Source organism: Vidua macroura, chromosome 4 (assembly GCF_024509145.1).
Source record: "Vidua macroura isolate BioBank_ID:100142 chromosome 4, ASM2450914v1, whole genome shotgun sequence".
NCBI lineage: Eukaryota > Metazoa > Chordata > Aves > Passeriformes > Viduidae > Vidua > Vidua macroura.
This window is the reverse complement of record NC_071574.1, coordinates 41,486,665-41,510,888: the sequence shown is the minus strand read 5'-3', so window position 1 is coordinate 41,510,888 and position 24,224 is coordinate 41,486,665. Positions and strand designations below refer to the sequence as shown.

At 38.0% G+C, this 24,224-nt stretch overlaps 1 protein-coding gene across 1 annotated transcript; it reads right to left on the bottom strand.

Annotated features, from left to right (window-relative positions):
• Positions 1–649: 649 nt before the first annotated feature.
• On the bottom strand, positions 650–24,040 carry TRAPPC11 (trafficking protein particle complex subunit 11). The gene is made up of 29 exons (XM_053975487.1): positions 23,707–24,040; positions 22,550–22,719; positions 22,053–22,123; positions 21,071–21,185; positions 18,685–18,784; positions 17,875–17,948; positions 17,558–17,654; positions 16,618–16,751; positions 16,159–16,306; positions 15,621–15,714; positions 15,191–15,270; positions 15,014–15,092; positions 14,880–14,934; positions 13,652–13,797; positions 12,524–12,585; positions 12,291–12,423; positions 11,566–11,696; positions 10,855–11,010; positions 10,183–10,370; positions 9,830–9,978; positions 8,161–8,282; positions 7,381–7,500; positions 6,954–7,019; positions 6,698–6,854; positions 5,007–5,115; positions 4,663–4,754; positions 3,653–3,786; positions 3,104–3,271; positions 650–1,621 (listed from the first exon to the last, which is right to left on the bottom strand). The coding sequence occupies exons 1-29, from the start codon at positions 23,911–23,913 to the stop codon at positions 1,577–1,579; spliced, it is 3,402 nt and encodes a 1,133-aa protein (XP_053831462.1). The 5' UTR covers positions 23,914–24,040; the 3' UTR covers positions 650–1,576.
• Between the last annotated feature and the right edge of the window lie 184 nt (positions 24,041–24,224).

Below are 24,224 nucleotides of genomic sequence, written 5' to 3'. Positions count from 1 at the left end.
AGCTTTTTCCATGGTGTGGGATATGCCTGCATTTCTGTTTTTCCTTATTATTCTTACTACTCACAATTTTAAGTAGGAATGTATTTACACAATTCCCTTAAGACTTCAACAGTATTGTAACCATGAAAGTATTTCATGTCATCCCCTTTCTCAAAGGGATAAAAACCACTGTTAGACTGTTTTGGGGGTGGGGGAAGGCACCCAATTCTCCATCAAACACTTACACTACTTGCATCAACATGTCTTTTAAGAAGCAGTAACAGAGGTGCCAGCATTGATGCAATCTGAGTGACTACAACCAAAAAAAAACACAGGAGAGAGAGAAAGATAAGATACCTATTCCATGACTGCCACTTAGTTCAGTACATTTAAGCAAAGAATAAGGAATGTTTAATTTGTTCTTCCCAGCACAGTTTGTCAATCATCTTCTTATCCCCATCTATACATTGGAAAAACCCTCATAATAGAACTACCTCTGCACTCCATGGAAAAACTGTATATCCTCACATATTTTTTCAGGACTTCACTCATGCTTTCCTTCAAGTATTACAGCTGTTATTTTGGAGCTCAATGCCATAGATGGAAGTGTCAGTCCACAAGTGAGATCAGAGTTATGAAAGAACCGTGAAAGCAATGCAGTTAGGGACAGTTTCAGAAGTACTCTGTCACAAGCAGTTTATTAGAACTTCACTTTGACAATAAATAAGGTATTTCCCAAGCAATCAAAAGGTAATTATTTAGAAAGGTAAACAACGCAAGTTTTCACAATGCAATTTTTTATATATACATATTTTACTGTACTTTACACACCAGTTCATCCAGAGCTGTAAAACAATAGGATGTTTATTTTTTAAATTCACACAGCAGGAGAATATCAAGACATGTCTTTAATCTGGAAACTGTGTGTAAAAGTAACCCCAAACCACACCAGCTCCAGGTTGGATAGTCCAACTAGTATGTCTGAATCTGTGTTCTTTAGACTAGCTGCTGAATTCAAAATTGGATGTATGGCTTACCCAGGAGAAACAGTGCCTTTTGAGAGTTACGGTTTTAAAGGACTAGTAAGCTGCTCAATTGCAACAGCACGATGTAGCCATTTGTAATTTACAGTGCTACTGCACAACCTGCTGTGTCTTCAACACAAGTGGCACAGGACAAACTTCTGTAAAAAAATGATAATTTTCAATGTTGTAAATCTCTAATAGTAAATACAAACTTTGCACTTTGCACTGTTAACTGTGAAAACATCTTTTGGGTTTGGTCAAATGAATTAGCATTTCTTAAATATTCAAGACATTTAATATGCCTCAATAATACTTTTAAGAGTTTGACATTCAAAATTTACTTCAAAAGAATGCTCCCATTAAATAAAGCACCGAGATTTCCCCACGTGTTTATTCCTTAAAGAAAGTCTATGAAACACTAGCTTTTTTTTAAACATTAGTTCTGCTAAGAGTTGTAATTTCAAAATAAAATTTAATTCTTATGGTTTGATCAAAGCCTTGTTTCCAAAGTGAGCTTTACATATTCTGTGCAACATCCCATTTCTTTAAGTGCAGAGGTACAGGTCTCAAAGTTATGCAGCTGCAATCGAGTTGTCATCTGCCTGACGACCCTGAGGCTTTAAGAAAATAAAGACAGAGAATTAAAACAAAAAAAACCCAAAACAAGCTACCCAAACAAACTCCCCTCAAAAACCCAAACCCAACCAAAAAGCCCACATCCAGGCAAAAATGATAGACTAGGAACTAACCCTGCAATACACTATTTTACAACACAGTAAAATAGTGTTGTCATTGTAGCTCTGGTACCCAAGTGTAGCATTAAGCTTATCCTACTCCTAAAGGTTTCCAGTAGTGGCACAAACACACAGGACATCCAACTGAAATTTCAGTTTGGCCTCTAGAGGCCTCAGCTCCCCAACTGCCCTAGTAAATGCCTTCTCCACACACATCTGCACAGCTTAGACAAGGCCTGGCTTATCAGAGCTCCAAGCATTACTGCAGTATAGAAAGCTGATAATTATCAATGTGTAAAACAGGAATTAGACTGACAGTTTCTTGGAGAAATTTTAAGCAACATGACTCGAGATAGAAGAGAGCAAGGAAGTAGTTCTAAAGAAGAAAAGGCATCCTTACAATAAGGTTTTCTGATGTTCTGACAACTCCAAAGCAAAAGCAAAGAATTCTGAGGCTTGAGAGTCCACAGGAGTTTTATGAACATCATGCTCTTGAGAAAAAAATGCCTCTTTTATTTACTTAGGAGGACACCCTGACAACCAATCTTGAGGAACCAGTGACTGCCAGCATACTCGAAAAGTAAGTTCTGCCTATCTCTTTTGGTTAAAACAAAATTGAAATAATGCCAGGCCCGTTTCCTAGAAACATGATTACAGATGTCTGAACAAGTCCATCTCAAATCATATAAACAAGTCTTTGGGCTCCTTGCTTGTTAAGAATCTGAACAAAAAGTGAACAAAATATTCCAGAGACAACAGCAGTGGAATGAGAAACCACTGTTTTGGGTAAATGGATTTAAATGATTATTAAGAAGTAAAAAGATCTGTTTTTCATGGCATGACTGAACTGTCTTCAGAGTTATACCACCTATGAATCTAGACTGATTCACTGACAGAATGTGCTTTTAGAAGTTATTTAGGGAGATGTGGGATGCTGCAGTGTCTCTGAACCTAGTCATATGGGTTGCTCAAACACTTTTTTCAGAAGTGCTATGAATCATGGTATTAAAAGTATTTCATTACTTAGCTTGATCTACTATGCTCAAAATAGAGGCAAATTTAAAACTCATTTTACAGAGTCAGACATGGAACAGAACAACAGAGACATGACAAACACTTTCAGTTAGTTCACCTAGCGGTAACCAAATACATACTGCACTGAAACAGATTTCCTGAAGATTTTGGCTGACAACACCAAAGCACAACACAAGATTTTTCAAAGCAAGTAACCCTTACAAGATGGACATTTTAGTCTGCTTAGAGACACTCAGCTTTGAACACAGTGGTGGTTCTGGGTGGTTGTCCCCAGAATCTGAGCAGCCCCAAGGGGAGCCTTGAAATACAAGTCACTCCTCACAGCCTTACCTTTACAAAAATGTGTGTCGGTATGAAACGTCTGAGCAACTGATTGGTGAAGTTTGGGAATCTCATCAGGTTAACGTGAAGAGAAGGTAACTGCTGATAGCCAGCCATCAGAGGATAGAAGTTATATAACATTTCCTGCTGCGAGCCAGGAAGGATTCGTAGCCGGATCTTAAAAAAAGAAGAAAAGAAAGCCACAACCATAGGTAAATTCTGTGTCCAAAAGCTCTACCTACTTTCTATTTATACACTGGTTACTTTCTGAAGCTGGAAAGAATGCAACTGATTTCCAATTCTAGTTAAACTATTGCTTCTATACCGAAACACCATGTTACCCATAAACAACATGACAAACAGATTCTAGGCAGGCTTCCATCTAGCCCTTTTTAAAATGGAGTCTGCATTCATATATTCTTCTAGACAGAATTTACCATAATTTAAACATTTAAAAAACAATAAGTTTATCCTCTCTATACATCACTGTAAGTCTAATCAATGTATTCTTCACTACCAGATAAACCAGCAGGATCAGTGGATGTGGCAATTCTGTACCTGTTTAAGGCCAGAGAACATGAAGGCATCACTGGGTTCCACGGACACCTCCACATCCTGGACTAAATTGGTCTTATTTTGCAGGTGATACCTGACAGGTAAGGACTCTCGGACTCGACCAAATGATGGCAGATCTTTGGAAAGAAAGTTATCTCAAATACAAAATACATCTTCAAGTTCCACTCAAAAAAAAAAAAAAAGTCTATCGCAAAAAGCAGTGGAAAGTTAACAGAAAAAGATACAAGAACTAGGCATCTAACGCCCTTCTGACAAGTTTCTTTAGAAACAGATTAAACAACAGAACACAGCTTCATTACAGTTTTTCAGTATCATGTTTCAACACCTAGTTACAAACCTCCCAGCTGCTAACACTGCCTGAGAATACTGACTAGGAAGTCACTTCCATTGCTGCTGACTATTTTCAGTTTACCAAAATCGAATCACATATTGTCAGGAAGCTCCTTCACAATGTAACAGGATAGGAGGATAATGGAAGAATCTCAGTACATATGAAACCAAACAGAGGAAAGCATTGAAAGTGTTTGGTGGGCATTTCAATCCCCCTCTGTTCTTGTGCAGGTGAAGTGCTGTAAGAGAAACATTTCACCTGGCAACAAGCATCTCCAGCTCTTCAGTCTGTTTCTTTCTGGGATGCACCCCAGAATGTGGGTGGATGGAACAACTGCTGCCATAGGCATCTAGAGAAACCAACTGGGAAGGCAGCATCAGCAGAGCTAACTCCAGTCTGTGCTGCCACATAACACAGGTTGAGTATTATTTCAGCTCCATTGACATCTTTTAGGAGAACATCTGTGTAACTACTACCTCCTCTTCCCTTCAAGTGGGGAAAGAAGAGTAAGCCTTGAGGCCGTTTCTTTCTCTAGCTCCATAATATTCAGCACCACTTTTTCTGTGTTTTGCTACAGTAAATTGAAGCTCTGGGTGCTGTAAAAATTGCGGCAGTCTTTAAAATTCTAATTAGGACATGTATGTTGCCAAATTAATATTACCTGCATTAACATGGAGGGGAATGCTCTCTACAATCACATGTGGTAGAGTGATGACTGTGTTAACAACAGGTACACTTTCCACAGGTGAACTTCTGCAGGAAAAAGTCAAATGCAGACCATGTTGAATATTATACTACATAAAGTATCAAGTAAGTATACAAACTAAGTAGTAATTAGTAGGTACAAAGTCTAAACAGTGCTTGTTACAGGAAAATACAAAACTTTTTTGTTTGTTTTTTGCACTCCTCCCCACTCCCAAAAAAATCCCAAACACAACATCTCACTATCATCCCTAAAAAAAATCAGCTTACTGCCTCTCCTTATCAAGGCCATGAGATGCTTACCTCTTCCAGGTAATTATATAACATCCAGTTGCCACTCCACTAGCATTAGTAACTGGAGGACATCGAAGGCAAAAGCACTCACTGGCACTCTCACCTGTCTGTAAAACAACTATCAGCAAGATTTTGTTTAAAATCAAAGCATAACAGCAGCCTAAGCCACCAAGTCTAGAAATGCAATATGACACAAACACAAGCATTCAGCCAGAAAGGCCTTTGAAGTGCTTTGCAAAGTATACCTACATAATGTATAACTCCAATAGATTGGGAAGTATTCTAATACATGAAAGGGTAACATAAATGCCACTTTCTGAACAGCGTTATAATATCTTTAATGTACACAAAGAATGAGTCACTGCAAATTTAGAGTTCATAAACACACACAAAAAGCAAAATAATGCCAATTAAAATTCTACACTTCTACAGCACATTCCAAGACATCAGCATAAGATGCCTCTGATGCTTGAAAATTAAAATGAACATGGACACATCCCCTTTCCCCCTGAAATGGATGAGAGCAGGGGAAGAGAAGAAATACAAGAAAAATCTACTGGCTTTTCAGTGAAACTGAGTTCTCACTTTTTCTTTTCTTTTTTCTCTATTCAAATAAACTAAAAAAAGAGATCGCCTTTACAGGTAGAAAGTGTTTTTTAAAAAGTATTGAGAAAATAGGTTTTGGTCTTTAAATATTAATGATAAATTTTGAAAAAAAAAAATCCATCAACCAAAAGATGAACAGCTGAACAGTTGATACCTACAGGGTTCATATGTCCTGGCACTTAGCTCTTTAGGAGCATCAATCAGAAGCCATGAAGCACAAGGTGCCAGAGCTGAAGATGAAATATCATAGTCTGAAGACTAAAGGATCTGGGAAGAAACTGCTTTTTGCCAGGAAACCCTTGAATCAACAGAGCAAGCAGAGCCTTGCAAGTCCTTGGTTACAGGAGTGGACAGCTGCCCCACAGTCAGGCATCCACCTAGAACACCTCACTGCATCCACAGTTTTGATAGAACACATAATTCACGTCTCTGATGCCACAAATGCAAAGACAATGTTTTGTTGGAAGATTTTGGATCAGCTCTACTTTTAAGTACTCCACTTATTTAACTTCAAAGCTAACACACTGCAGTTTTAATGGCTGAGATCTTCAAGATAATTTTTAAAATGCAAATAAATAGGTTACAGAACTGTGGTAATATTAAAAAAAAAAAGATGGCTACTACTGGTTGTTCTTCATAACCTACCCTTTCTAGCTTCACATTTTTCAGTTTTGTGACTGCAGTCATGGACATGGATCACTGGCCTTTGGATACTGCCTCTACCACATGGTAAAAGTGCATTCCAGAAAGTATATATGGCCCAAAAAAACTGGAAATATTGAGTATCTTTTGATATGGTTATCTAAGAAGTTGCATTTCAGAAGTATTTCAGGTGCTTTCCCTCATGTCTATTATATTTAGAATTTTATTTACCATCCATCATCCAAGTCTATTTAGTTGACCTAGTGAAACAGAACTACATTCTAAAGCATGCTGCTGTCCAAGTTGTATTCTGGCAAGCAACTAGAGTACTCAGCAGCTTTCTTCTACTTACAGTTCAATAAGCAAACATTATTTAAAGCATCCCCCTTTATTACTCCCAATTTATGCAAAAAGTATCCTCCTGATAGAGAATATACTCTAAGAAAACTTACCATTCTCCACATAAGATTCCAGTTGATCTACTGGGGTCATGGAAGCTGACAGTTGTAACTTGCTTGTTACAATAGTGAGAGGCCAAGGAGAGGCACTCAGGATGTCCGTCATCAGTAAAAATGGTATATCTGCAAATACTCTGTCCAAGTGCTCCAGCTGTCGAGACACACACAAGCTCTGACTATTTCTAACTAAACAGGGTGTGACTCCAAAGTGCTGTGATTCCAAAACCTGAACAACTTTTCAAACACATACCTTTGTGGAGACAAATTTGACGGCAACATCAAAAGGAAATACTGTGTCTATGGTTACAGTTTCATCCTTTAGAGGCAACAAAAGGGATGGGAAGAATAGAGGAAAAAAAGTTATATTCAGCTTAAGGCCTGGCTATTGAAGTCAAAGATTATTAATATAAAGTTACTTTTAATCAATATTTTAATCAAGTCCTCCCCAGGGAAGAATGTATCTTTAAAGATATTTATGAACAAATAAAGAAAACTTTTCTTCTGCTAATAGTTACAGAACTGCTCATGCTAAAAATGGCTACCATACTGCTGACTTAGCATTTATTCTATCTCCTGGAAAGCGTTCTAAGATACTCAAAATTACAGCTTTTAGAACATTTCTTGTATTTCACAAATTTATCTGTATAAAATGCTAACAGTGCATCTTTAAAACCTACCCGGTGACACCTGCAGAGGATTTCTTTCCCCTCAACAACAGTGTTGATTAAGTAAGAAATGTAAAACAGAAACATTCTTGCACCAACTGTTCCACAACGGATGTATATTGGTTTTTCCAGCTGCAAAATAAAGGAGACTGTGTGAGCTATATCTAAACTATATTAATTAAGTCTAGAGCTGTCCAAAAGCTGTTAATCATCTGACTTGGTCCAACATGACAACAATAAAATGGGCATTATTTTGACCATAATGTATCTCCTAGAATGCACAATCTGGATCATGCAGCAAATGATTTTAACCAGAGCAGCACAACTCCAGCTGCTTCACTGGATTTGTTCCAGACGCTAGTCTGTTACTTAACAATACAAAAAAAGAACCATAACTGTGTAATATATGACATAACCAACTTCTAACTAACTAGTCATAACTTCAGTTTAGTGCATATTTGATCCTCTACCCCCTTGAATCACACTTGTTGACTATTATCTACTGTCCATTAAGCAGTGCATTTCATTAGCAGTTGAAGTTAGCCTCCTTATTTCATATCTCCTAGCTGTATCATCAAACTCAGAACATACCTTATTCTCCAATTTAGTCCAAAAGATGGTCTCATTAAAGGAATACTAAACAACATGTAAACAGTAGGCAAAATATGCCATAAGCATTTCATTTATTGGTTCAGATACCAAAAGTAAACTGAAGTTTGTCTAAGGGAGCCTTTTATTAGTTGGTCCCTATTTTCTTGAGTGTGATATAGAAGTAAGGTTTTAAGCCTTGACCTTTTCCCCTGGTTGCAAGTCTCCTACAGGGATATCAGGAAGCAGTGCAGGAAAAGAGTCATCACATGCATCTGTACCATGAAGAGTCACCTGAGTTTTCTGAGTCAGGTTAGCATCTTGCCCTAGGATTAAAAACAGTGTTCATATCCACACAGGCTTACATCACTAAAGCATGAAAACAGTAACAACAACAAAAAAAAAAAATCTCTAAAAGCAATGCATGAGGAATTAACACAGTTCATTTTGTCAAGAGAATCTTTCAAAAGTACCAGCAGAAGGCAGATTTGACAACACCTCAAAATTTTCCAAGTTGAAGCATTTGTACCCTTGCAAGTTTATTGTTTCATCTCTTTGGGGCAGGAAAAAAAATCTCAAAAATCAGAAATGATATATGTAATACAACAGGATTATGTGATTCAAGTTTTTCTCGATATTCTATAATGAAGTAGAATGAAGTTTCACTGTTCTGTGATTCTTTTGTTTTCAAGAACGTGGTTTAATGATTTCACGTATTTTAAAAACTTTTCTTTCAAGTCGGTGTTGAAAATACATTAAAAGAAATGTATAGATGTTAAATGACACCATTCTTCAGTCAGAGCTTAACCAGAATAATGGCATTACTGCAATTACATGGGATTATTTTCAAAGCAAAACAAGCCACATCTTGCCAAAGAGTTACTACTGTGGAAAATACATCACCTTCCCTATAAGTGAAATGTCAGATTTCAATTGTTCTTTTAATGCAATCAGCAAACCCACACTGACCTTGCATATCCCATGTTAAAGAGATTAGATCAAGCAAGGGAAAAAAAAAAAAAAAGAAAACAAAGACCATCTATTAAACAGCGCTTCAGAAGCCAAGCCCAAACATCCAATTAAACAAGTTTCAAGAATACTCCAGTGACTTTAATGAACCATACAACTCTATAGAAAACAAGGTTCTATTTCAGAATACACAGAACATATGGCATCCTATATGCTAGTGACTTAAAAAATACTTTTGTCTTTCTGGATAATTGCTACAAATAGGAATACTGAGTATAACACTTGGGCTTCACACACTGAAAACTGTCAGCAATATCTACATAGAGATAGCTACGACTCAGACATACAATATTTACATTTTTTTCCTTTGCTTTCTAAAAAATACTGCTTCAGTGCTCCATTCTTCTCCAAATTTCAAGTGGTCTAAAAACCAAATCATGTTGTCCAGGGCAGGGAAAACAAAAAAAAGCAGGGTGGGTGTGAGAGAAAACCCAGTCTGAAAAACAATGTCTATATTTAGAAAACATTTATCTAGCACTGTCTAGTGCTGTCAGCTCAGCAAGAAAAAGATCTCTCTTTGGGGAAAAGAAAACTTTAGTTACAAGCAAACTGAATAAAATGTTAGAAAATAATATAAAAGCTTTCATGTTTTCTTTCAAACTTGTAATGTTTTATATTTTGAAAATACCCATGTAAGCACCACAGACAAGCAGTGGTTAAAAAAATCATAACTGAATGAGTCTGTTAGCTGTTGTTCTTACCACTGGTATTTCATCATTCCAAACTTTCATGTTGGTTTGGCTTTTAATTACTGTGAGAAAACTGTTTACTGTATTTCTCTGCATTGCATCCACAAAAAGGAGTCAATTATGAGACTGCTGGATTAAAAGAAAACTCCGAATACCTGGCTTTAAACCTGCTGTAAGCTTGACATCTTTGGCCACTGTCTCCTCATGTGACTGGACTGTCACAATCAAACAATACATTTCATTAGTCAGCGCAGGAGGTTCATGACGGAGATGAACAGAAATGTTTGGCACTCTAGAAATGATCCTTTAAGAGAAAAGACTCAGTTATTGTATCTTTCTTAAATAACTTGCTTTTAAGCCTAGTTTAAAGGAGGCTGAAACACACTATTCTTTAAGAAAGTCCCCGCAATTGGTGGCCTATTAAGCTAAGAGATGCGAGACTCCTGAAAAACAACATAATGGGAACAACTCAATAAAAAAAGACTACTCTGGAACCCCAGTTACTCACATCGTGCTTGCCTGAATAGTCAAAGTGTCCCAGTGCACTTCATTGTCTGGAAGCTTAGGTCTTCTCTTGAAGGACCGTGCTGCCTGCAATGCTTCTTGAGAGGAGGAAGCATCTCCCCCTCCTCCTCGCCAGTTCAGAATCACACAGCGGCCAGATTCACTTCCCAGGATCAAATCCACAGAAGTGATCTGATAGACACAAATTTAAACACCTATTGGTGAGTCTTCTGATCACCTGTTGTAGGAATATAGTTTTCCAACACAGACAGACATAATAAATACATGTACCATCAAAAAGCTTCTGACAGCTTGGAGACTGAGGACCTCACCACCCCAGGATTTAATTTAATGAAACAGCAGTGGAAAAAGTATCCATGTTCAGGTGCAAGCAGTGTAATAGGTCGCAATTTCCTACCCTCCCATAGTACTATACCAGCACTCACTTTTTAAGTATTGCACATATTTCAAAAAAAGGATAAAATTTTCTTGAAACAATTCTTCAAATTTTATGGCTTTCTTCATGTTTTGTCATTGTTCACTTTTGATACTCAGTTTCAAGAATTCAGACATTCAGAACTACAGTTACTTTTTAACTGGTGCTAGACTAGGGACACATTGTAGTTTGAGCTCATTGTATGTAACAGTAAGAAGGGTACAAAACAAACGGACAAACCTCAATCTTCTTTCCTACATCTTCAGTTTTTGCAACAAATTTAAAAGAGAACTTTCTTGTTTTGCCGGGCACTAAGCACATTGTTCCTTGTGATGACTGTTCTAGAATATCACTTTTCTGATAGGCTTCTTCTACAACACAGTATTGGTTGTAATCCTACAATGGAGAAGTGGGGAAAAAAGTTGATACATTCAGACAGAAGATATCTTTAGAGAGTAATGGCAATGTAGCAAATATTAAGGGTCTGTGTTACTGGATCAAACTCTATGGGTTTTTCCTACTTTTCACAATATCACAGTTAAATTAGCAACTAATTACACTGCAATTCTTTGACACAAGATATCCATTATATTAATATAACTTCATGAATCAGAAGAAATAAGACATTAAAATGATCCTTCTGAAACTTTAGCAAGCTTCATAAAAAAACGGATGAACTAATGAAATGAACTAATGAACTAATCAGATGAACTAATGATGATATGACTAATGAACTAATCAAACTGCATTTGAGAGTCTTAATCCAGTATCAATATATTTGTCAAAAGCAATAGATAATGCATTAAAAACCCAAACATCTTTCAGTTTAAGTATTAACATAATTTTTGGCAAAACATTTGATCTTTTTTTTAATGTTTAAAACTAATAAAATGTTATTCCATTCTTATTATCCGTTTCTCTCACTAGGTCAGAGATCTATAGAACATGTACCTGATTATTGAAACTGATGCAGAGCTTAGAAAACCTGATAGGATGAGGACAATCAGCTCTCAAGTACACATCAAACTGCACAGGAACATCAACATGAAAACTAGGAGCAAGAAATTTTGCTTTGCACTGTACTGGAATTAAAAAAGAAAAGAAAAAGTAAAAGCAAAAAGAAACAAGAAGTAGGTGTTAACATAAACTATAATATTAAATTCAGAAGCACACTCCTGAAATGATTGTGGCAAGAATTGTTCTGTGTATACTCTTACAACTCTGCTTTGCAAGTGGACAAATTTGGCAACTAACACTGTCACAGAAAGCCACTTTTCAGCACTTGGCCAAAACCCTTGCACAGGAGAGGAGATGCAGATGTCCAGCAGAAAATAGATAGTCCTGTACACTCGGATGTCACGTATGCCCCCTTTTCAATGGGAAGTATTACTCTGCATACATTCTGCCCTCTTTCCTCAGAATCCTACTTCACAGCACACCAGAATATCAGAAATCTTTCAAAAACAGGGAATTCTTTAGTAATCCATATCAGGGATAAGAGATCACTGACTTCTCTCATTATTTCTTTTCTTGTTGATTTAGACAAGGAGCAGACCAAGGCTGGAAGACTGTTGTTAGTTTTAATACATCCTTCATATTTTCATCCTAATTAGTTTTTTTCAAGGTATAACTACATCCAAATTTATGATCTGGTATAAATTTGCTTTCTTACTTACCAAATGGTATAAAGTCTTGGACTTCTATTGTAAAAATATTACTGCCTGCCAAGGAAACACGGTCAGCCCACAACTTCTGTGATGCTTTCACAGCAGCAGTGTCACAATCAGGTTCAGGATCAGGGCTTTCATTCTGCATGCAGGCAAAGGATTACAAAGATCAATAAAAGAAGGTTACCAGACACTGAACACTCAGGATTATTTGAAATGGTAATAGGAATTCTGCCACTTACCATCAGAACTTTTATGAGATTTTTTTCTATTCGAGATTTCTGATCATCTTTAAGAGTAGATGCTAAAGAAGAGAACAAAAAGATTACAAGACAGAAGCAAGGGTCTCTACTTTTTTTCTTAACAGTAAATCTTCTCCTCAGATTGCATCTTTCAAATAACACATTCCAGAAGGAAAAAAATTCTAACATCCATCTACCATAACAAAGGACATTCCCATTTTAAATGTTTCCTCTTACTTTCACTGAAACCAAGTAAAATATTTTTGATTAGATAAGCATTTTGTAATTTATTGAAGCAAAGCCTCAGAAGAATAATGCTTATACCTCCTTGTTGTTTATGTTTAAAAACAGAAGACAGCATAGACAAGTCTGGAACACACAAAGAGGCCAGCTCGGATAATACTGGAAAAAAACAACTGCAAAAAAACTTCTTCCTGTCACCTTCCTTTCACAGAAGATGACAGGAAGAAACAAGGACTACTTAAAATAAGCATTCTTTTTTTGAATAAAAGTGGTTTTGCATCATTTTCTATTTTTCAATAGACAGTAGCCTGACTAGCTCTAGGAAGATGCAAACCCATTACCACTGGTACTAATAGTGGTATTAGCAATTTAGGGCCCCAAAGGATTATTTCTGCAACGTCAAGAAGCAGGTATTACACAGACCAGGGTGCTTGCATTTTTACTGTGGAGCCACCCTATGCCACATTTTTCCCCTAAAACATCCCGTGTACATATTTCATCAGCAGAGTTCTATAAAGATTCTTGGAGAAGCATATTTGGGATATTAAAGTCCAGAAAAATTGTGTTCGCTTTGTTACTAGGAAAAATGTTTTTCCTCTTTTAGCTATACTACTGTTCTTTGCCATCCCAAAGCTCAGGAAGTTCCTGTTACATTATTTGAACAGTCTCAAATGAAGCTCTGCGTCTCAGATATCCTAACACAGTCTATTTGAATGCAATGAATTTTGTAATAGAAGAAAGACAACTCAACTCCCAGTGTAGCACAGAAAGTAGTCAAAGTCCAGCACAAGTACATAGTTATTTTGTAGTCAAATAATTTGAAGTACTGTAAGCACTGTGTCTGACAATGATTTGTTATATTTCAAAATATTCACAGAAGATTACCTCTGCCCAGTAGCTCTAAAGAGTATGTGATATAATCTTTCAGCTGGGCCATCAGATATGAACATTTGAGTGCTGTTGTCAATATGGAAGTGAGGAGGGTCCACCATCCTTCGCTGCGATAATCACACATAACATAATCCAATAGCCTGCAACACAGCAAAGTTGAGAGGAAACAAGTTATGCTTACCAAAATTTTTTAGAAGCATGCATTTTTTTGGTATCATTAATACAAAATTAATCTTCACTAATACAAATGCTAGATTAAAGTCTACTGTTAATACAAGGCAATGATTTATTGAAAACAGCATGAAACTACGATAAAGAAGCAGTTATTCCCTGAATTTTCTATTTCTAGATAGAAAATTTTTCACAAGAGAACAACAAGAAAACTCATCTGTCTTCACATAAAGAACAAAACAGCAACTGGACAGAAGTGCCTTAGTCCAATATCACATTAAAAATATGCCTTACTATTGAATATGCAGTATGGATTTAGAAAAACAAACCAAACCCCCACACTGAAGTCCCCTTCCAAACTGAAAAAATTTAATGTTCCTTAAGTTTCTTTTCTCTCCTACTTCCCATCCCCCTTCAAGAGTTTCAAAGGTCCACAACATATGCATCAATATTTATCAGGCAAAACTACACACCTTAATATGTTCCTAATACTGACCACTGTTTGCTGTTACTAGCAAAGCAGAAAAGTGATTTTTTTAAACTCTTATCAACTATTTAAGACAAGAATTTCTGCCTACCTCAGAAAAATCCACCTAACAAACAAAAAAATGCCTGTTCATAGAGCAATCAGGCTTGACACAAATTGATCTGCTTATCCTTGCCTATCTTCTCTTCCATGTAAAGTCCAGTCACCTACTAACAGGTAAATACATCTCTCCTACTTCAAACAAGAGAGACAGACAGCATTCAATCACTGAGTTAGAAATAGATAATTTGCCAATATGGCAAATTCCCACAACAGCTCAGAGCAGGAAGTTTTTATGCTCTAATAACTGACTCATATGTTTTAGTTTCTTTAATATAAGTGGGGTTCATAGACTCAATAGCTTGTGCTTCAATCACAACCAGATACAAGGAGCATCTCATACAAGCTTCCAACATTATTCCATAGCAATAAGACATGGGGTGTTAGTGAGAAGGCAGCATGAGAAGCTATCATAAATTATACTCACTTCAAATGATACAAGAAGCAATCATAAATGATACTCACTTCAAAGCTTTGGCATAATCTTTAGCATAGTAATATTCTTCTCCCATTTGAACCACTGGAAAAAAAATCCAAATCACTACTGAAAGCCTTTGCAAAATTAAATTTTAAAAATGTATCTGATTATCTACACTTACTCAAATGACTTTTCATTCTTGGACATTTGTATTTCTTGAACTGTGCGACAGCATTACTCAACAAAGTGATTATTAGCTCCTAGTGGATAAAACCATTATTGATATCATTATATATGCAAACATTAGGGTCACGTTAAAACAACAGATTTTTTTTTTTTTTTTAATAATGAAACTTACTGAGTGAAGAACATTTTTCTCTTTTAGCTGTAGGGATAAAATCCCCATCTTCTCCTTTTCAGGATCAGAAAGATCAAAGCCTGCATAAGACAATGAAAAAACACATGAAACTGGAATTCTGTCCAGACCCAAAGGGAACAGTTTATACCATGAGCAACATGCAATGCAAGCTTCAACTCAAACACACTCACACATTCTATTACCTCACAGGCAGCTACATCTCCCTAGAAGGAAAATTCTACAACAAAATCATCTTTCCCCATGTTTTTAAGATTCTACCCAAAATCAGCAAATTACAAAAAAACCACCTAGTCCTTATACTGCATATTTTAGCATTTAAAGTGTGTATGTTAAGACAAATTAGTCCCTTTCTAATCTGATATCAAATAAGGATTCAAGCTCATATTTCTGTAGAAGTAGAGAGACATACTTAATATTCCTTGCCGCCATGGTCTTTGCCCATAAAAGTCAAGCACTCCAGTTTGCGTTTCCAGGGGATCTGGATTGGGATATGTCACAGAGGACTGTAAATTCAAATATAGTAATTAAAAGGGGTCCTGTTTTGTTTTCTGCCAGGCAAGTGTTAGAAAAAAACAATACCCTCCCCATATCCTAATACCAATGCTCTTGTTTCTCTGCTTCCTGTAAGTCACCAGCCACGGTGCACATATAAACACACTAGAAAAACAAAGTGAGTTTTCAAGTATCCAGAGATGCAAAAGTATATTAAAAAAATTTAAAAACATGTCAAAATTATTTGTAAATAAATAGATACCAATGCATTTGTCCTGGGACAACCTTTTCCATACATTACAAATACATGTAATGTTAACAAGCATCACAAAGACACATATCCTTTCCTCAGATTTCATTTACACATATTACAGATTGTTCCACTTCCATTTAAGACCACATTAGGGAATTCACTATCTGGTTAATTACAAAGCATTTTTCCCCTCACAACTTACATCATGGTTACAAAGCATACTTGCTAGTTGTTTCCGTTCCTGTGCATAGTAGGCTGCCTGCTGGTAATAGAAACCTGGATTCTGAGTTTGAATTGCTGTCAATCCCAACTTAATTGCTTCATCAAACAAGTCACCAAAAGCCTGAAACCTGTTAAAAAAATTCATAGCAAAGATTATGTATAGAACAACAATATGAACTAAAAGGTATCCTATACATCAAAGTTCTGCTTACTCAAGACAGATTATATTTCTCTGAACTTTTGCATCTAAGTTCTATGGCTGCATTTGCTCATACTCTCTTCATTCGAAGAGAGTAGTAGTCAATGATCAATGCAAAACAGAACAACAGTGTATTTTACATTCTTGTGTATCTCTTAGCTAAGAATTTGTATCTTGTCTAGACAAGTAAATCTTTTGAAGTTCACTGTTTATCTAAAACACTACTAAGCAAAAACATACTGTTTAGACATCCAGGCAGCATGCTCAAAAGCCAGTTCTGCACTTCCTATTTTTTTCTTGCATAGGTCAATATGCTTCCTGAACTGTGCAATAGCATCCAGTGGAGTATTATGTTGAAAACAGAGGCGACAGATCTAGGAAAAGATAAGAGTAAAATGAAAAATCACTGTTAGGCTGCTAAGGATTAGCACTCAACCCCGCCACTCCCCCAACTAATTCTACATATTCCTGAAGAGCAAAAATTGCATAAAAAACAAAGGAAGAAAAGTTAATGGTTTGCATCTGTAAACCATAATGTACTACACCTGAAACCATGTGGTTCTCTATTTCATCTAATACTATTTATCATCCCCTTCTTGCCCAAGACACCAACAGAAGAGTGCATAACTCACTGCCGAATATAACAGGGAATTTCAGAGCCTCTATAAAGATCATTATTTTGAAGCCTGCAGTCCACAAATGGAATTTGATGGAGTACAACTCCAAGATTCTTGTAAGTGGTGGGATAGTTTTGCTTTACCTAAAAGCCCTCAAAATACCACAAAAGTATGGACTGATTCTTAAAGAGTTACTTTCTTCCCCCTTACAAGCAGTAACTGAACTATATTGGCCTAAGCTTTGCACGAAGACAGAACTATACAAGGAAAAAGCAGCCCTGGTGTTCATTCTCACAGAGTGAGAGTTAGAGCCTAGTCTTTCAGAAGACTGCATCTCAAATGAACTCAAATCCTTCAAGATAATCCCAAACTTCAGCTAAGGATCTTTCTTTTGTGTGGAATTCAGAAGTGTCTGTAAGTCTGAGCATAATTGGTGTTCCAATTTCTAATCCATCTCTGTAAAAGCAATATAAAACTGAACTTTACAACCTTTCCCCATTAAAGGTGCATCAACCCTTTTCTTTTAAGTAACAGATGTCAAAGACTAGAAGTACAGTTGTTACCTTGTAATTTATAAATCCTGCCATAGTCTTGATTTCCAACATGTTTGTTTCATGAGCCCTCAATTCATGCACAAGATTATATGCAGTCCTGTAATTCCTAAGCAGGAACAATTAGAGTTAAATCACACATGATAATAAAGTTCTATAAAAGGACTACCAACAGTGAAAAACAGCCTTCCAACCAGAGCAGTCTTCCCAGTGAAGAACTTGCCCCTTATATACATGTTTAAATAATTTTGCATTCAGGAAAATATTTGTCAGTTTATGGCTTAGCAGTAATTTGGGGTAGAGAGGGTGGGGAAGATAACAAGTCTTACTTGAGAGCATTCTGTGTATCCTGTTTCAGCTCACTGAAGAAGGCTATTTTGAACTGGTGTCTAACAAACAAAAGCTGAAAAACACAACCAGTGTACATCATTCACAGACATCCAAATATACCTTGTTACCTACAAAGAGATACCGGTGGTGAACTTCAGAGGTTTACATAATACAGCACTTGACTTGAAAAAGGGACTCTGCAACTGTTTCCTAATAGTTGTGTCTGCCACCATGACGCAGGAGTGATCTTTCAATAGATTTAATCTATTCAAAGCCTGTTACCCTGGCACAAGGGAGAGGCTTTGTAACACCCCAAAATCTCTATGCCAACAGAGCTGATTGTGGTTTGGAGCTCACCACTTGGATTCCAGCTTCCAAGAGAGCAAAGCTGGCAATTGCAACAGAACGTAATGTGTCCGAGTGCATTTGAAAAGCAAAAGTTAAAAACTGAAATCAAGTGTAACTCTGAGTACAAAATATCTAAGGGAAACACATCCCACAAGTTAAGATACCACACTCAAATAGGTTAAACCATGTAGATAAATGAGAAGTTTTTCTTTTTTTAATCTGAGAATTTAATTTTGCCCTGCAGCTCTTCTAAGGAAGATATGAGAAAGACAAATGTAAGAACAAAACCAATCAAAATAAAAGTTTAAATTGCAGAAAATAGAATCAGATTTACTTCCTATACTGAGAGGACATCTCAAATTGGAAGGGAAGAATAAAAACATTTAAGTAACAAACAGTTATTTTCATGTTTTAGCATGCAATATAGCTTGCACAGTATTTCAAAAATAGGGTAACATTACCTGATGAGTGGTTTTGTTCAAGAACTCCTTATGAGATTTAACTCTTCTTATTTCCGTATAATAGTAAGTTTGTGCATGCTCATAGAAAGCATTTTCCAACCTGCAATAAAGTTGCTGATAAGTTTCACAAAGTTTCTCCCACATACAAAGAAATTCTTAAGTTCTTCAAAATAAGTTACTTTTAATCATGTTTGTTTTACTGTTGGCAAAGGACCTTGTGGTATTACTAAACTCCTCTAAGTTACCACACAGGGTAAGAGTCTGCAGACAAAAACTTTTTACAAAAGGGGTAGTAATAAGTAGGACAAGTAAGTTGAGAGCTTTATATATTAACTTCTCATACAACAAACTCTAGTATTTAATTTAAAATAATCTCAGGATAAGCTGTTCTAATTTTGCAAGACAATAGAAAGATGAAAGATGCCCTTAAGTCAAAACAAGAAAACCCTGCAGAGGCTCACAGAATATGTCTGAACAGCATCTATTTGCTGGACTGTGGGGGAAGGAGTGGAAAGGTAAAAAACAGCAATAAATAAAATTTTGAGGGTACAGACTAGGTCTCATCATTCTGTCCAAACATCAATAGCAGAGACAATGGAACTTGTCTGCAAGAGAAATAGCCCACAGCAACTCACAGGGAGAGAGGACAAAGAGGACAAGAACACCAAATGCAACACGAGACTGAGGAGAATCTAAGGAGCATATGTTGTATGATCAAGCCGTAAGGAGTAAAACCAACTAGAACAAGATCAAAATCCAGGAGAGGAATACATGCAACGACACTGATACATGCAGGAAATAAAGTACCAGTCCTGTTCTTATAATCTCAATTTAGCACCGAAAAACATATGAAAAGACAGAAGTAATGGTTACTTTATTTTGATCAATTCCAGTGGCAGTTTGTGAGCAGCATGGATACAATAGCAGCATTAATTTATGTTGACATTTATACTGTTTATATATAAATATGAGGGTGAGAGAAGAATTAGCTTCAGATTGTGACCCCTCCTCTCCCTGAGGATATATGGAAAAATTTAAACTAATTATAGTAAAACATGATTTGACTTAGTTTGAGCCCTTCTTTTTAGAGCTATGCAAAAGTGTCTACCTTTCCTCAATCTGCTTTTGAAAGGCCTTCCTAAATTATTTGAAGTTGTAGTCCATGTAAACATCAAAACAGAAAGCACAAGAAATGTATCAAATGGCAAAGATATAATATTTGCAACCAGATAGATGCCACGTAACATAAACAGAAGGCAAGAACTACATGGCCAGGAAGTGGAAGGGGAGGAAAAACCAAAGGCCGGCTAAGAGATAAACCTAAAAATGTATTTGTATGGAAAATAATTTCAAACCAGCAGGGCCGAAACCACTGTAGAAGTAGAAAAGCCCACTTTACCTCTTCCTGAGGAACATCTTGGGTTATCTACTAATATTTGTTTAAAAGCAACATCTCTGACTGTCATTACTCAATCTCACAGAGAAATGAAATTGTGTGGAATTAATCAGAATAACCTGAAGAATTCCAGCAAACAGGTAAAACATTCACTGCTGGTCTACAATCAGTGTGCCACATTCATCTCAACCTATGACCTCTCAAATTCTCCATTAGAATCATGGAATTGTTTAGATTGGGAAAGACCTTTAAGATTATCAAATGTAACTGTCAACCTGTTACCAAGTCCACCACTAAACCCATCCTGTGTCTTTTAAATACACCTTCAATGGTGACTCAACCTCTTCCCTAGGCAGCCTGTTCCAATGCATAACTCCTCTGGTGAAGAAATTTTTCCTAATATCCAATCTCCCCTGATGCAACTTAAGCCATTTCTTCTCACCCTACGGCTTGAAGGGAAGCCCTGGGGAAGAGACCAACTGTCCACTACAGCCTCCTTTCAGGGAGTTGTAGAGAGCAATAATGTCTTCCCCGAGCCTCCTTTTCTCAGACTAAAGACCCCCAGTTCTCTCAGCTGCTCCTTATAAGGCTTTTGCTCCAGACCCTTCACCAGCTCTGTTGCCCTTCCCTGGACACACTCTAGCACCTCAATGTCTTTCTTGCACTGAAGTGCCCAGAACTGGACACAGCACTGCATGGATTTCCATCCACTATCTCCACTGAGCCAGCAGAATGAAGGCCCTTGCTAGCACACTAGTAGTCCAACACTGGCATGCTGACCTCAGGCTTATTTTTAATGAAACTGGTTTTATCCTTTTCCCAATTTAAATCTAGTTTAAAGCCCCTTCAGTAAGCTCTGCTAACTGTTGTGTGCAGATCCTTCTTCCCCTTTGAGACAAGTGTTCACTACCTGCTGCTAGCAGGACAGGTGCCATGTAAGCCAGCCCACGGTCTGCAAACAGAGCAAGACAGGGGTTTACAGTCACTTACCTTATAATATAGCCAACAAGATGATCAGTGTGGGGAAGTACAAAGAGTGATTTCCCAGAGAGGTCACAAGCATTACATAAAGCTGCAGCCCTCTCTGATGCAATAACATCTTCCCCTAGTGAAGTCAAGGAAAGCACAAGTAAGTGGTATGTGGTGCTGCAATGTCAAACTAGTTTTAAAAGCTTAAAGGTCAGGTTATGAACCTTAGGTAGACCAAAGGGTCTAAACAGTATTGAAAAATCTAATAAAGATAAAACCAAGAGCATATTCTTTCTTACTTCTTTCCGAGTACTATGTGTTTCATCCAGCAGAACACATGCAGAAACTTTCTAGCAGTTTTTAGCAAAAAGTTACAAGTATAATGTAAGTTTTTCATCTCTCACAGAATTAAATATCTCGTGTCTTGAGAAATACAATGGTATCCAGGAAAGACAAACACATATAGCAGGTAGCCCAAAAAAAAAAAAAAAAAAAAAAAAGGTTTGCCATGCATTGCCAGACACTAGAAAGCACACAGTAGCTCTACAGAAATGTAAAGTGTATCACATTTCACAGTTCCACGTGGCTCTAAAATTTTATTGATTAAAACCAAGTTAAGACAAAAGACCTCTGTTGGTACCAAATACTCTTCCTCTAAGTTCTCAATGCTTTTACTGGTTTACCTGATCTCAAGCAATGCTTAAAATGCAACTTGCTTACAAGAAGGCAGGTCAGATGTATTACCATATAAACCAACTCTGATACTGTGTATCAAAAAATGCACTTGGACTTAGGAGGAAGAAGTTAGGGATAAAAGTATCAAATGTTTAGGGTCAACTGTCCTGAATGCTCTTTTTATCCTTACACCTTCCTGCAGTCACAATGCATTTAATGAATGTAGATGACATCAGATGAAGAACCACAGACAAACCAAAGTCAGCTCAGTCCACCAGGCCTCCTGAAAAATCAGAATTCCACAACTGTACATAGAGTTTTCAAGTACCTGGAGGCAATGGTGTTTTTTTCTGAATCAAAACCACAGCAACTTTGGTATTTCTTCCCTGCAAACTCTGCCTAAAATAAAGACAACATAGCACAGTGTCAAGGTTTCACTTCTTATTTCTGAATAACCATGAAAAAAAAATTCAGTCTAGATGGAAGCACTGGAAGAATGCTACAAAAGTAAAAAAGCCTAATGACACAATATGCTCCATCATTCAGAGAATGCTGTCTTCCTTCTTTTGAGACAGAACAATTGTGCTGAGTTTAGCAAGTAAAATTTCAGGGGCTGTTTTTACTTAAGTAAAATAAGTAACAGTTTTACAAATAAACCATTAAAAAAGTTCTTTAATGTGAGTTGTATATTAAAAAAAAAATTTCAAGTTCCCCTTAACTCATGTTTAAGATAAAAAAATTATATGTTCTAGAATGCAAACAGATTCTCCAATTCACACTTACATTAGCTTGCAGTACGTTATGAAGCAAGTGAAAAAAATCTACCTGACAATTTCAACTCGAGTAGCACACTCCAACTGTTTTTCCTTCCACTGTGGCTCATCCCAGTCCAGTTCATAGAATACCACCACAAGTGCTGGAACCAAATTCAGGTGTTTGTTCATCCAACCAGTCTTCAGGATTCCTTTTGGAATATACCACTCATAGGATGTCCGCTGAAAATATTGAGGATATTGAAGCAAGCGACAAAATCCATTTACAAATATTTATAGCAGGAGAAATGGCATATCCTCTACATTCTTGTCACTAAATATGTTTGTCATCTTGCCTTTAACATTGTTCCCCTCAAGCCTTTGCTTCCTATTAAGCAATATCCTTCAATAGCTCAGGCAACAGGGTGTGATGCCTGAGATATGAGCAGCAAAGAACAACAGATTCCAGGAAAACTAGAGAAGAGGGTTCAGCTCAGGAGCAAGTCTCATACACCGCCATGAAATGCTAGGCTCAATTGAAAACAATATTCTCAAAACAGTGCAAGGACACACCAGATTAGATTATTTGTCTTTACCAGCATCATGGAATTATGCAGTTTCCTAATAGTTAAACTCATTGACATTGCTTCTTAACTTGCCATTGCAAAGCAGAGAGAATAGCAGAGATATTCTTTCTGCTGTGTTTCACTCAGTTGAAGTGAAATGTTTTGTTTAAAAAAAAGCCTTATTGGTTAGGTTAGGTTTTTTTTTTTTTCAGAATACATTATCTAGTTTCTCCAGAGTTAAGTTTTGGGTTTCATTAAACATCAAATTTTATAGGGTACCTTAATGCTAGGTAGAAGAGTAGCAAGTACTTTAAAAAGCAAACCATACGGGCTTTCTCTGCTTCTGGCTCAGGAGCTAAGGCACCCCTAGGCTTTCTGTGCACCCACAGCGCTCCATCACAACGCCCTCGGCTTCCCCTTCGCCCTCACAATTTCCCTGACTTGAAACTCCCACACTTCCCCTCCAGCATCGGGGGAAGAGGCAGCCGAGGTCCGGCAGAGCGCGGTGCCAGGCGGCTGCAGCCCAGGCAGACCGGAGCACGGCCCTTCCCCGCACGGAGGCACCGAGTCCCGCATCCCCGCTCCCGGGGCCGCTCGTGCTGCTGGGGCAGCGGGCTGGGAGCCCGCCAGGACGGGGCGCACCGGGGCCGGAGCCGCTCGCTACCTTCGTCCTGCACTTGGGGTACTCGTGGTCGCCGGGCAGCACTTTGAAGGAGATGGGGACGCGGTCGGCTCTGCGGTTGGCGCAGAAGGCGTCCCACACGGCGCGGTGCACGGCGTTGTACACCACGTCCAGGCCGGTGAGCGTGACGAACGCCATGGGCCGGCAGCACAGCTCCACCGGGAAGTCCCAGTGAGACGGAGGGGTCATCCTGCGCCCGGGACGGCGGCCTGCGAGGCAGCGGGACGGCGGCGGAAGGGCGGCCTAGGCCGGCCACAAGAGCGCCCCGTTGTCCCGGGCCCGTGCTCCCCGTAGCGCCGCTCACTGCGGCGGGATGGAGCCGGGAAGCGCCAGCTGGGAGCGGCCGCGGGTCACGGGAGGAGGCGCGGGCGGGCCGCCGCCTCAGGAAGCGAGCGCCGGGCAGCGTCAGAAGGGCAGCGCGAGCGGCCAATCGGCGCCTCCGCTGCCCCCCTCGGACCAGTCAGGAGCGCCCGCGCGGGGACGTCACTGCGAAGGAGCCA